At 49.5% G+C, this 14,039-nt stretch overlaps 1 protein-coding gene across 1 annotated transcript; it reads left to right on the forward strand.

Annotated features, from left to right (window-relative positions):
* Nucleotides 9,253–12,862, forward strand: KBTBD13 (kelch repeat and BTB domain containing 13; the record flags this gene model as incomplete). The annotated part of the gene is made up of 1 exon (XM_021100064.1): nt 9,253–12,862. A coding segment is annotated over one exon (1,497 nt), but the record flags the coding sequence as incomplete, so codon positions are not given.

Below are 14,039 nucleotides of genomic sequence, written 5' to 3' on the forward strand. Positions count from 1 at the left end.
GACTTCCTTACCAAGATTTCATGACCAATCGGGGTCCAGCTTCAAGAAACCCAACCCATCCTGGATTACTTTTTCTCCCTGATGGGAGCTAATCAGTCGCATGTGTTTGCGGCCTAGTGTGGAAATGGGGCATTTTATTTGTTCCAAAACCTGGTACTCCTTCTTGCCCATGATTCTGGGATTGGTGGATGAGCCTGGCAGGGGTCATCTGTTATTCCCCTTGAAACCTGAGGTATATCTGGTCATGTTGGAGACAGGGCAAAGGGCAGACATGGGGAATCTGGCCACTTGGGATCTAGTACCAGCTCTTTCACTGGTGACCTTGGGGCAAGTTCTCTCTCTTCGTTGAGCTTTGGGGTCCCCAACTGTAATACTAAAAAAGGACAGGAAATAAATCCAAAACTCCATGTGTGACTCAGGCCTGACAGAGTGACAAACTCTTTTTACTAGTACTCTCTTCTAGTACTTTCTAGAACCCTGTGGGACCTCTCTTTTGGAATACACTCCAGGCTGGAGTGGGAAGACCTGGGAGTCTCAGAGACTTCTCACTGCAGCCCTTCTCTGTCCAACCCCAGTCCCCTAACCCACAGTTAATCTAGCCACCCACGTGCAAAAGAAACCAGGAGAACCCAGGTCAGCAGGCAGAGGGTCTGGAATCAGAGCCTGATGGTAAAAACTCCTCCTCCACCAGAAAAAAATTATTTTCCAGGACACGACATGAATATTGACTCGGCCTAATTGTGTTTCTGGGAGATCATGGTAAGCCAGCTGTGTTATTAGGACTCGAAGGTGTTGGGAGGAATTTGTTTAGATTACACCCACCAGCCAGAATGGCTCACAGAGCTAATGGCCAAGAGTTTTCCTTTGAGTTGTAGAGGGAGAAAAAGTGGGAGCCAAGTTCCAGCCACATCCTTGGGCTGGCCCCAGTCCTGGGAGGACAGACTGGTTCTGGATGGGGTCGGTGGGGGAGACTCAGTCTCACCAGAGGACCGCTGGAGAGAGAGCCCCATAGGCCCAACTGGGAGTAAACTTGGGCTCAGCTGCTTCCCTACTTATGTGATGTTGGAGGAATTACTTTCCTTATATTTAAGACTCAGGCCAACCAGTAAATGGGAGCTGCAAGGAGGTAAGTTCTAGCTCCTAGTTAGTGTGAACTCTAACCTCCCAAGCTGTCCCTAGTTAGAAGGCACTGTCTTTGGAGGAAGTGATCCCCCGACACCAAAGGCAACCAAAAGGGTGACACTTCCAGGAGGTGTTGTTGTAAGGAGATACTGTAATGCTTTGCAGGATGAGACGAGATGACCCTTAACTCCCTTCTAGTTCAGAGACTATTTGAACTGCTTGCCAGCTGGGTCCTAGGCCCTCAGCTGTGACTGCTAAGTGCCCAAAGTCTGCCCATCCTCTGAGGCCAGGGAGGAGAACAGTGCCCATTTCACAGCTGCAACCACTCCCATTCCCATCCTCAGCCTCCTCATCTGTGGGCTGCTTGTCCAGCACCTAGAAATACCCATTGTGGACCAGCAAAGCCCTTAGAATCAGTCACTTATTGTCCAACTGTGGAATAAGATTCTTTGTCCATCTGGGCCTCAGTTCCTCATCTTTAAAATAGCAATAGCATTAAGTATTAGATGAGATAACATGAAACTGTTTCAGCCAGAGCTTGACAACCCATAGCCCAAAAAGCAAATGATATTTCCCTCCGCTCCCCAGACACGAATAGCTCATACTGCTCACCCACCTACCAAGAAGCCACAACTGTTTAGCAACCAGAAGTTTAGGTCCCGAGAGGTTCTTCTGCTAGAGCAAGGAGAATCAACCCTCCTGATGATCACCTCCCCTTTTGCAAGTCAGTGGTATTTCCAGCATCAGAGCCCAGCAGGAATCCTGACTCCTAGTCCAGAGCTCTTCCTCAGGGACAGGCAAGCTGCCCACTACCCTGTGCAGAAATACCACTATGGGTGGCAAAGGCCAAGGGTCACCCATCAGGCTGGAGGGCCAGGAGGTCACAGCTGGAAAGAGCTTCAGTCTCATACAGTGCAATCTCTTCATTTACAGTGGAGGATCAGGAAGGGAACTGCCTAGGGTCCGGGAGCTGACCCAGTCCTCTATCAGATGGCAGGCTCTCCGGGTTCAGGGGTTGTGTCTCCTCCATCAGACTGGGGACTCCTACTTAGGTGAGGGCCCAGAAATCTACTTCACAAATGCTTTAGTGTGCCAGTCATTGATAGACGAACAAGGCTGGGTGTTCAGAGAAAGGCTCAGAGTCTGATACAGAGCCCCTTTCCTTGCCCCACCCCCACCCTCACAAAGTAAAGAGGGAGGTTGGTGTGGGGTCGGGCAGGGCCTGGGAACTCCGTGGGCTGCCCACAGCCATGATAGTTTCTTGTCCTCTCCAAGTCCCAGAGGGACATTCATTGTCCGGGTGGAGGAAACTCTCACCAGCTGTAGAAAACACCCCACTGGGGCCTTGGGAGTGGGGCCAAAGTGCTGATCCTCAATCCAGCCTTAAAACCATGACACTCCCCCTCCTTGAGTGACCCCCTCCCCACTTCCTGGCTGCTGAGGGTGGGAGCTGAGTGTGTGCACGAGCTCCCCAACCCACCAAAGCCAGGGCTGGACTTGTGAAAAATTGAGATTGGGAGTAAACTTCAGCCAGGAGGGGTCTACTCTCCTTCCCACTCTTGTCCTCAGGAGAGATCCAGGCAGTGGTTCTTTTTCTACCAGTTACTGGGTACCTGGAACAGGCCATCTGGGAGGGACCTGTGTCCCCTGGGGGGTCAGCCCCTTCCCCACCCTGCCCTTTAGTTTGGGCCTGGCTCGCTTCCCTTCCCGAGTGCAGGTGAGGAGGGGCGGCTGGGCTGGAGCCTGGGGTCCATGGAGGGGGTTCAATCCATCCTAAATCTTCATTCATAACCAAGGGAAAGCCCACCCCATATCCAGGCCCCCCTTTCCTCATCTGTGAAATGAAAACAGCATTCCCCCCATGCCTGAGGCCACCAGCAAGGGCAGAATCTACAGAGCCCACTCTCCTCCTAGAGGGGGATTGTCATGCTTTCAGTCAACATCTAGCCACAGGGAAGAAGAAACACTGGCAAAGGGCCTGGGATAGTATCCATGGGGACTCCTGCCCACCCACTCTATCTCCTCCTCCTCCTCTTCCTGTCTGGTCTCTGGGGCAGAGCGTCCTGGATATTTCTGGCTGCTGCCTCCAGGCCTCTGGCTTCCCAGGCTCACACAAGTGGTCCCCACCTCCCATCCCTGCTTTGATGGGGTGACCTGAGTGGGAGTTCCTGGCAAGAGAGGCACACATGAGGCTCTGTGCATGCGAGTGTCCTGGGAGGAGGGTAATTCCCCTGCTCCCCGCCCCCAAGTCCCCCTTGATCACTGTCAACTGCCGGGCCACTCCCTCCTCCTGAGGAAGCCCTGCAGCTGAACACCTCCTGGATGGCAGATACCATCCTACACAGGGCGGAGCCTCCCTTAACTCACCTGTAGAACAAGTCAACAGGAGGAGGTAATCACTAAGCTCCCTTCCAGCTGACATTTTGGAACCCGGAATCTTAGCGGGTCACCCAGGAATGTGCTGTGGGAGGTGTACAGCAGGAGGCCTGGCTCTGTCTGCTTCCGTGGGCGATTCCCTTTCTGGTCCGCCACTGTAAGTGAAGGGGTTGAACCATAGGAGACTGAAATTCCTTCCAGCTGTGACCTCCTGGCCCAAAGCGACTGCACAGCCTTTGTAGCACAGAGAGAAAACAGAGCACAACACTTAGGGACACAGGCGCTGGAGTCAGACTGGCTGCACTGCAGTGCTAGCTCTGCTGCTCTCTGCTGGCCATGTCACCTTGGGCATGGGAGTAAGCCTCGGGGTGCCTCAGTCTCATCTATGAAACTAGTAATATATGGTTCATGTGTGCTGAAAGCAATGAATGGATAATATCTGTTAAATAAGGGAAAAGATGGTATCTGCTCAAAGGACTGTTGTAAAGATCATAGGCATTAAAGCACTCACAAACAATGCCTGACAGTGCAATTTATTTTTTTGCCTTATTTTTTTTTAGGGCTGCACCCACAGCACATGGAAGGTCTCAAGGTAGGGGTTGAATCAGAGCTACAGCTGCCAGCCCACACCACAGCCACATGGGATCCCAGCCTCGTCTGCACCTACACCACACAGGTCATGGCAGTGCCAGCTCTTTAACCCACTGAGCGAGGCCAGGGATTGAATCTGCATCCTCATGGATTCTAGTCGGGTTCATTAACCGCTGAGCCACAAAAGGAACTCCCAGTGCAATTGAAATGTTAACTATTATTTCAAAAAGCACAGACACACACTTCCCATCCACAAACATATATTGTCCCCAGTATCTTTCCCCAAGATCTGAGCTATACAAAAATGGACCAGTGGAGACTAGCGAGTGGGGAATAGACATGAGCTTCCCACTCCCACCCCAACCAGGCAATATTTACATGCAGGGCCTTACTCAACATTTACTGTTACCCATCCATTTTTACAAAGAAGGAAATCAAGTTTCAAAAAGAGACTGGACTAGCCCCGAGTCAGGGGCAGAGGCACAAGCCAAAAGAGAACTTGTTCTGAACCCCCAGTCTGCCCCACTCTATTTGCTCTGCCTCTTATCTCTCTCTCCACCACCCAAGTATCCCTACCCCCACCAACCGATAAGGTGGGCTAGGTATTCCTGTCCTCTCTCTTTCCCAGCTGAATGATCTTAGACAAGTCATGTAAATTCTCTAAGCCTCCCTCCATGCGGCGTCCAGTGCTGCGGGGCAGTGGTAGATCCTGGAAGAGGAACAGCGTGGCATCATAAAACACACAAGACTCTATTACATCTGGAAAGTGGGTGACCAGGGGGCACTGTGCAGAACAAAGGCGCCTAGGCTTTAGCCTACATGACTTTCATTAGGGAAGGTGATGTAGGTTAATAAGCAAAATCAGGTGCAGGTAATAAAGCTATCCCTTAGTGGGTGTGCTTTTGCACGTGCACCAAATTTGTTTATTGCATCATTCAGCAGTTTCAATGGTCTCCAACATCTCCCCCTTTTTTATTTGTTGCATGTGAACAGTCCTAGGAAATTTTTTTTGGCTTTTTTTTTTTTGGTCTTTTTGCCTTTTCTAGGGCTACTCCCGCGGCATATGGAGGTTCCCAGGCTAGGGGTCTAATCGAAGCCGTAGCCACCAGCCTATGCCACAGCCATAGCAATGACAGATCTGAGCCGCGTCTGCAACCTACACCACAGCTCATGGCAATCCTGGATCTTTAACCCACCGAGCAAGGCCAGGGATCGAACCCACAACCTCATGGTTCCCAGTCGCATTCGTTAACCACTGTGCCACAACGGGAACTCCCAAGTCCTAGTAAATTTTGATTGCAGAGCATTCGTTTGGTTTCTATGGATCAATCCAATTCTGCAGACCATGTCCTCAGCATGTCTCCAAGTTGAACAGTCACATTCAGGCGATGGGGGTCTGTCTCCACCCTCCTGGGAACCTATTTTTCCAGCTTTTTTAAAATATGGGATAGGGCGATGGTCCTCTCTTCTGTAGCTATTTCCTGCTGGCTAGGAGCAATGAGTACTGGGTGGCTGGACATGGTAGGTTCCTACTATAGAGATTGGGAAGAAAAGAAATATAAGATTCATCAGTGGTTTGGAATTTAGGTTGATACCGGTACTATTGAAGGAGGAGTGTAGTTTTATCTAAATAGGTTTTAATGTTTGATGTGGCATTAAGTCATAAATAAGAGGAGCTATTTGTCCTTATACATGTTGTTTGAGAATACCTTTCTGCTGTTTTAAGAGAATACCTTGAAAATGCAAGGTTGCAGCTGCCAGCTGATGCTACTTTGAGAACAGCTGGTGGCATCAAGTCTGACTGGGCACATAAACCTTAAAGTTCTTAGCAATACAAAGACTTGTCTAAAACTACTCCCATACTATTTCCTATTATTACTTTGGATGTCTGACCCACAGCTACTCTAGTCTGCCTTTTTTCTCTCCTGGCCAATGCAGATGCCACTGTTAATGATTTCAGTTTTTCTAGATATAAGATGCAAGAATTGGGGTCTATAAAGATCCTTACCTGAAATCTAACTTTCTGAAGGCCTGTTCTGTCAGTTTTCCCAGAGCACAGAGTGCCTCACTCCTGATCTCCATGCTGAGCTCTGCTCAGGGGGTGCCGTGGGCTGGCAGCTGCAGTGGCCAATGCTTTACTCCATTCAGAGGCTGATGGCAAGTGCCAAACTTCTGTTCACAGTGTTTCCCCGTGGTCATAAAGTCAATCATAGTTTTGAGAGGCATTTCTTGACCAATTGTCCCACAGTGCTAGGAATGAGTATTCCTAAATCTGGCAAAGATTTTGCTGATAGGCAATTCAATATGCTATTACTGAACTAGGCCTTATTAACAGTAGCCAAAAAGTCTCTGGACCACCTATCTTTCTAGTCTATGATGGTCCAGGAAAATATTCCCTCTTTTTTGCATTCTTCCGTATTTAGAGATCACTGACCTCATATGGAACTGTGTATCATTTTATCAGATCAGTTACACATTTCACAAGTTTGTGAAAATAGTTAACAAAAATATAGCAGCATTAGTAAAGTCCTAAACAAAAATTTAAGAGCTTTCACCCTGTTCAGCTGGCTTAGTCGTTTCTTATCTTCAAAGGAAATTATATGCTGGTTTTGTCCATTCAGCCTAATTTTCTAGGGTTATTAGGTTTGTTATCCCCAGATGGTTTAATTGTTCCCAACATAAAGGAGTCTTTAGATTTATGTTAATATAGCCCGGCAAAGTGATAGCCCTTGGCTGAAGTCTCACTTGTTGCTAATTGAACTTGAGTAACATTAGAAGAAAACATTTATGGCCTGGGTCAGAACAGGTTATTAGCTGGCCAGGTGAGGGGGTATCCCACCTAGTAACATCAATAATAAGAGCCTTGGAGTGGAAAATCAGGGTAAATCAGAAGTAAAACAAATAACCATACAAATCAGGTGTGGCAATCTTAGGACAGTGACCTACGTCTGATGTCGTCTTCTTTTTTATTCGGGCTTTGCTGTTTTTCTCATTAGAGCCTGTTTTAGGGCAAGTTTGAAGTCACTAATTCTCTGTATAGACCAGTCCCATGTAGAGGCCTTTAAGTGAGAAATATAAATTTGAGTTAATTTTCTTCACTCCTTCCTATGGCACCTAAGAACTCCCGCTAGGAAACCTTTTATTAAGCTGGAGACAACCCTTTAAATGATACTTTTCCAGAATGTATACATATTCCCCTGGTTATCATGGGATATCTGCTCTTCACCCAGAGACAAATGACAACAATCAGCTTCAGAAACAAACTTAGATTCTTTTCCTTAATAATTTAAAGTTTATAATAATGTAACAGCGGCAGAGAACTATTAGGGAGGTGAGTTTTAAAACAGTAAACACTGATCTCAATATACAAAACTAGAATATGAATCAAAAGTCTTTTTCTTTAAAATTACTCTCACTTTTACCAAATATAGCCAAGTTAGGACTGTAGAAAGTCTTTCCCAAATGAAAAACATGTTTTCTAACCATTTCTTTTTCCATTATTGGGGTGGCCAGGGAGCCAGAAAGAACCAAGCGGTCGTCTTGGATTTCCCATAGCCCTGACTTAAGAAAACCTTCTTTTAATAGAGACTGAATACAAACTCAAGTTTTGCACTTGCTTACTTTTAAAATTAGTTTACTGAAATTTCAAACTTAGCCCAAAGCACGCACAAAATTCTTATTGTCCACTTCCCACAAACCTTCCATCACTTTTTGTATCCCTATTATTCTGTCCCTCATCTTTCCATCCAAAATAACAAGCTATAAGGCAGATTTTCTTTTAATAAAATGCAATTACATTCCTCCATTAAACCTAGGTACAATAAGGTATTATACTTAATGTTGATGACTCTAAAGACATGCCTATATTAGAGCAACAAACTTTGATATTAACATCTAATAATAAATATCAAATACTGAATTTTTGCAGTGCACGTGAACTAAAAATTACTTTAGGTATTTTAAAAACTTATGTAAGCGCTTAATTTCTTTTAAGCCAATTAAGTAGAGCTCTTTTATGAATTCATTTTGGCAATGCCATACAGGCACAACACAAAGACACACACAAGCTACACAGAGACCTCATGTTTCTCATTGTGAAGTGTTAGCCATAAATAAGGTAGATCTGTGTAAAACCTGTCAGTTACAAGAGAGATTGGATTCAAATTTACGCTCCCGCAAGGGTTCCAAAACGTATCTTACTAGTCCCCATGCAGATCAAGCAGAAATGGAAAGAGAGGCCCCAGACTGGTGGGCATGCTTTAAATTTTATCCTACACAATGCCAACACTCTGGGCCCCCAGTACCCTTGCCTGGAAACCAAGGGTTATATTTGGCCATGACTTCTAACAGTTCCTCTCAGACTCTGTTACCCAAGCCCCTGTTTTATCATAATTTAAGTAACTGAATATAATGTTTAGCATCTTGATCCTTCCCCGTTGTTATCCTGGTTTAAAGTTTCTACTTGCCACTCATGGTCGCCACTCCGTTGAGTGCAAGGCTACTGTTTCTGCTGTTTGTAGTTTCACCTTTTCCTGCTCATGGCAGACCTTCTCTTCCAGCCCCACGTTGGGTGCCACTCTGCCACGTCCAGCACTGCAGGGCAACGGGAGATCTTGGAAGGGGGACGGCCCGGCTTAATAAGACACACAGACTCTTTACATCTAGAAAGTGGGGGACCAGGAGGCACTGTGTTCTGCAGAACAAAGGCGCCTAGGCTTTTTAGCCCACATGACTTTCATTACGGAAGGTGATGTAGGTTAATGAGCAAAATGAGGTGCAGGTAATGATAAAGCCATCCCTTAGTGGTTGTGCTTTTGTATGTGCGCCAAATTTGTTTATTGCATCCTTTAGCAGTTTCAGTGGTCTCCAACAACTCCCAATACTTTACAGGTAATGTCCAAATATCCTGAAAGAAGTATTATTGGCCCCATTTAGAGGAAACAGGATGAGAGTTAGGGTACCTGCATAAGGGCTTACAGCTGCTTTAGCACAGGTTAAATGGGATATCTTTGCAAGCCACCCTCACAAACCCCTGCATACCTAGTTGCCGAGTATACTGGTCACTACTATTACTATTTTCATACGGAAGTGAGTGACCCGGGCAGGTCACGGATGCCCTCCCGGCTCGCAGCCATCCAGCCCGCTGGCCACCACATCACATGAGCCCTTACTATCTTTAGCCAGGGAGATATTTATATCCCCCAGGGAATCTTTTGCCGCTGCGGGGGAGCCCGAGTTGGTAGCCGCTGCATCCGGGCCTTCAGAGGCCGCCTCCGCCCCCTTGGGCTGGCCATGCCGGAGGCTCTGGTGCAGGTGTGGGTGGGCACCCATCTCTTCAAGGCCGAGCGAGCCCTCCTTGTGGAGCACTGTGGCTTTTTCCGCGGCCTCTTCCGCTCGGGCATGCGGGAGGCGCGCACAGCCGAGGTGCGCTTGGGCGTGCTGAGGCCGGAGGGCTTCTACATCACGCTGCAGGTGCTGCGCGGCGAGCGGCCGGCGCTGGCGGCCGCCGACGAGCTGCTGCAGGCTGTGGAGTGCGCCGCCTTCCTGCAGGCGCCGGCGCTGGCACGCTTTCTGGAGCACAGCCTCACGTCGGACAACTGCGCGCTGCTCTGCGACGCGGCCGCCACCTTCGGGCTGCACGACGTCTTCCACAGCGCCGCGCTCTTCATCCGGGACGGCGCGCGCGAGTTGGCGGCCCTGCTGGCGTTGCCAGAGACCCGCGCCTACGTGGCGGCGCTGAGGCCCAGCAGCTACGTGGCGGTGAGCACACACGCGCCGACGCCCGGCTTCCTGGAGGACGCGTCGCGCACCATCTGCTACCTGGACGAGGAGGCGAACAGGTGGCGCACGCTGGCCGCGCTGCCCCTGGAGGCCAGCACGCTACTGGCTGGCGTGGCCACGCTGGGCAACAAGCTCTATATCGTGGGGGGCGTGCGGGGAGCCAACAAGGAGGTGGTGGAGCTGGGCTTCTGCTACGACCCCGACGGCAGCACGTGGCGCGAGTTCCCCAGCCCGCACCAGCCGCGCTACGACACGGCGCTGGCCGGCTTCGACGATCACCTCTACGCCATCGGTGGCGAGTTCCAGAGGACTGCCATGAGCTCGGTGGAGCGCTACGACCCGGCCGCCGGCTGCTGGAGCTTCGTGGCCGACCTGCCACAGCCGGCCGCGGGCGTGCCCTGCGCCCAGGCCCGCGGCCGCCTCTTCGTGTGTCTCTGGCGGCCGGCCGATACCACGGCTGTGGTGGAATACTCGGTGCGGGCCAATGACTGGCTGCCTGTGGCAGACCTGCGGCGCCCCCAGAGCTACGGCCACTGCATGGTGGCTCACCGCGACTGTCTCTACGTGGTGCGTAACGGACCCAAGGACGACTTCCTGCACTGCGCCATTGACTGCCTCAACCTGGCCACGGGCCAGTGGACAGCGCTGCCCGGTCAGTTCGTCAACAGCAAGGGCGCACTCTTCACGGCCGTAGTGCGCGGCGACACCGTCTATACCGTCAACCGCGTGTTCACGCTGCTCTATGCCATTGAGGGCGGCACCTGGCGGCTGCTAAGGGAGAGAGCCGGCTTCCCACGGCCCGGCTCCTTGCAGACCTTTCTCCTGAGGCTCCCTTCCGGTACCCGGGGACCTGTGGCCTCGACGACGCCAGAACTATGACCCCCCTGGGCTGGGCTTGAGGAGGGGATGCCCAGGATCTTCCGTGAGCCATGGCTGAGTCTGTGAGGCTGGCCTTAGGAGCTGGGAACTTTTCTGTCCCCACCCTCCCAAACCCCATTGAGACATCCAGGTCTTGTGCCTTCTGGTGGTGTGAACACATCTAAGGATCTCATGAAGCAACAACTCTGGGATGTCAGCCCTCAAACTGCTTGGGCTCTCTTGAGAGTTGGTGGGTCGCAATGTCAGTGGAAGGGATGGGGAGGGGAGGATTTCAATAATCTAGGCTTGTGTGTAAATGGGCCAGTAATTGAGCAAGGCTGAGAGTTTGTTAAGTAATGTTAAACTGGCATCAGTAGGCAAGAATTAGGCACCTACTGTGTACCCAGCGCAGTCCTGGGCCTAATATGGCTGTAGTTGCCAGACGGGTGTCCACAAAGCTTAGAGTCTAGCCCAGGACAACAAAAGGTTTACATACACTTGTCTTAATCCACAGAGGGCTGAAGGCAATATAGAAGGGAAAAAAAACAACCCACCACCAACAACCCCCACAATGAAGTACTGAAAAAATTAGGACAAAGGGAAAATAGGAAGAGGAAAAAATAATTATTCCAGGAACAGGGAATAAAGTACTGAAAAAATTAGGACAAAGGGAAAATAGGAAGAGGAAAAAATATTCCAGGGTAGTAAACAAACTGTATGAAGAAAGCAAGCATGATAATTAGCTGCTGAAAGGGGAAGTTCAGAAAAGGAAAGATGGGAAAGCTAGAGCTGATGGGAAGAGTCTGTGAGCCCTGCCTTTAAGGCAAAACAGCTGTAGCTGGGGGCATCTGGGGAGGCAATGAGGCTGAACTGGCTTGTAGAAACGGGGCTGAACCTGGAGTGAGTCCTGCGAGAGAGAAAAGGTTCCCCACACCCGCTGATGGGATGTGGGCCCGCAGCAGAGAATCCAGTTGGAAGTCCCTTGCCCAGTGTCTTTTTTATCATCACCCCAGGGGCAGTGGACTATTAAGTGCCATGACTTCAGTCACTCAAGGTATGAACCCAGTTTGGGCCACATCTAACTGCCTCATCTTCCTCAGCTGTATCCCCTCCTCTACATTCTACAGCTTAATTCTCTCCTCCTAGCTCTCTGCTCCTGCCATTCCCTGGATCTGGACTGCCTTTCCTCTTCCTCTCTCTCTGTTGGCTCTGTACCTACCTCCTCTGTGCAGCATTGGCTGTTCCTAACCTTGGCTGCCATCATTCTCCGTGTTTGCGTGCGGGCACAGCCACGCACACGTGCAGCTAGCAAGAGCAGAGATTCTATTGTGCTGTCAGCCAAGCTGGGGCACTCCCGCCTACAGAATAGAATGATGAGGTCCGGGAAGACCCCCAAGCTGTAGAGACTCCTAGTTAGGGACCTGGTGTTAGACAAAGACTTACCCCTCCTTTAGAGCACCCCTACCCTGGTTTCTGGTCAGATGCCCAGCTTTTCCAGTCTACCCATGCCCCTGGGAACACTTCACTGAGTTGACCTAGATGGCTTTCATCCTCCAGGCCCCAAGGCCCATGAGAAGTCTTGGCCTCTTCACAAGTTGATGTAGCATCAACCTGGCACCACTTGGGCTTGGAACTTTGTGTCTGGGCTGCCCCTCACTGCCTTTTCCCTGACCTATGTCCCAAGTCCTGGAGAATGCTGCCCTCAGACGCCCAGGACCTTTTAGGCCTGAATTAACCTAATCTGGTGAGTCACAGTAATAAATGCTGAGTTTTACATCCTGTGAGGGATGCACAAAGTACTTTCACATCCATTTCCCACTCCAGCCATACCTCAGTCCTGGGAGTTGGGTGCCTTCTCCCAACGGATGAGATAATGTGAGGTTCAGAGGCCAAGTGACAGAGCCCTTCACTTTTTAGTTCTGTCCAAGTATAATTTTATTCACATATCAAAGATTTATATAACTCGTTAATGAGGAAACCAAACGAATGGTAAAGCTGGTTCCAAGGAGCATTTGGGAAACTAGAGATCTGTCTATTCTGTTGGAAAGATGTCCTGGAATAAGTTTGCTAAGGTAGAGATGGAGCTGATTAATGTCTTAACAGGAAATAAAGTCGTAACTTTTGTGATCCTTTACTGGACTAAAATCCTTTTCTTTTTCGCATACACGCACATACACACTTGTATAAGTTAGCATGTGACTTTGCACAATCAGGACCCTAATCATTTACAAATTGTAAAACAAAGATACAGTCTCCTAGAGAAAGAATTCTTAGTGCTTCAACCCTGCTCCAGGGTGACACCGAAAGGACATGCAGTCCTCCTTTTGCCTTTTTCCAAATTACAGATAATTTTTCTTAACGGCACAGAGCACTCTCCTCCTTACACACCAGCTCCCCCCATCACCAGTGCTGACCACACTTCTAATCTCAAGATACATCAGCTTATCTGCTCTCTCAACCCAAGTTGTTCATTGGCTTTTACAGCTGGCTGCGTGGACCAGCCCAAATGGGCCTGCTGGCTCCTGGGGTTCAGTGGTTTCTTGGTCCAGAGCAGCCCTTTCTGAGATGCATTTTGTGCATAATAATAACTCAGTGTTTGAAGCTTTCCCACAGTGGACTTATTTAAGCTTTTAAAGAATTTTAAGTAGTGGGCAGCTCAGCACCATCCGCACTCCCTTCTTAAAGATAAAGGTTTTTTCCAAACACCCAAAGGTCACATATGACTAGAAGGGGCACAAGGAGGAAATAGCAGAGCCTGGCTTTAAATCCAGGGCCATGTGCTGTTTTTCTGTTGCTGTCTCCCTGCTTGACTAACATTCTGGGACGGACAGAATGGTTCTGCCCATCTCCTTTATACTCCCCTCCCTGTTAAGCTTCTCTCTGCACCTCCCCTTCCTGGGGTTCATCTGCTCCCTCCCCCAGACTCAGCCCTTTCCCTCCTCCTCCTGGGTTCTCTTGCTATAGGATCTAGCTGGGAGAGGAATGGCCTCCTTGCCTGGAGTGTTAAGGACTAGTGAAGGGTCCCCCCAGGGGGTGGGATGTCTTCACTTTCATAGATACTCCCTCCCTCTACCAGTGTGGGAGAGGTTTTCATAATCCAGCCCACTGCTTCTCTGGCCTCACAGGTCAGGCTCCATTGTTTCCTCCAACAGCCCACCACCCTCAGCAAGTTTGGTTCTCAGTCTGGTTTGCAGGTGAGGAAAGCAGCAAAAAGCTGAAACGAGTCACCCAAAGTCACACAGCCAGTCAAGTGAAAGAGCAAGGACCTGGAACCAAGACTTGGGATTCTCAGCCTCTCACACCATGGCATC

The sequence above is a fragment of the Sus scrofa genome, chromosome 1 (genome assembly GCF_000003025.6).
Source record: "Sus scrofa isolate TJ Tabasco breed Duroc chromosome 1, Sscrofa11.1, whole genome shotgun sequence".
Lineage (NCBI taxonomy): Eukaryota > Metazoa > Chordata > Mammalia > Artiodactyla > Suidae > Sus > Sus scrofa.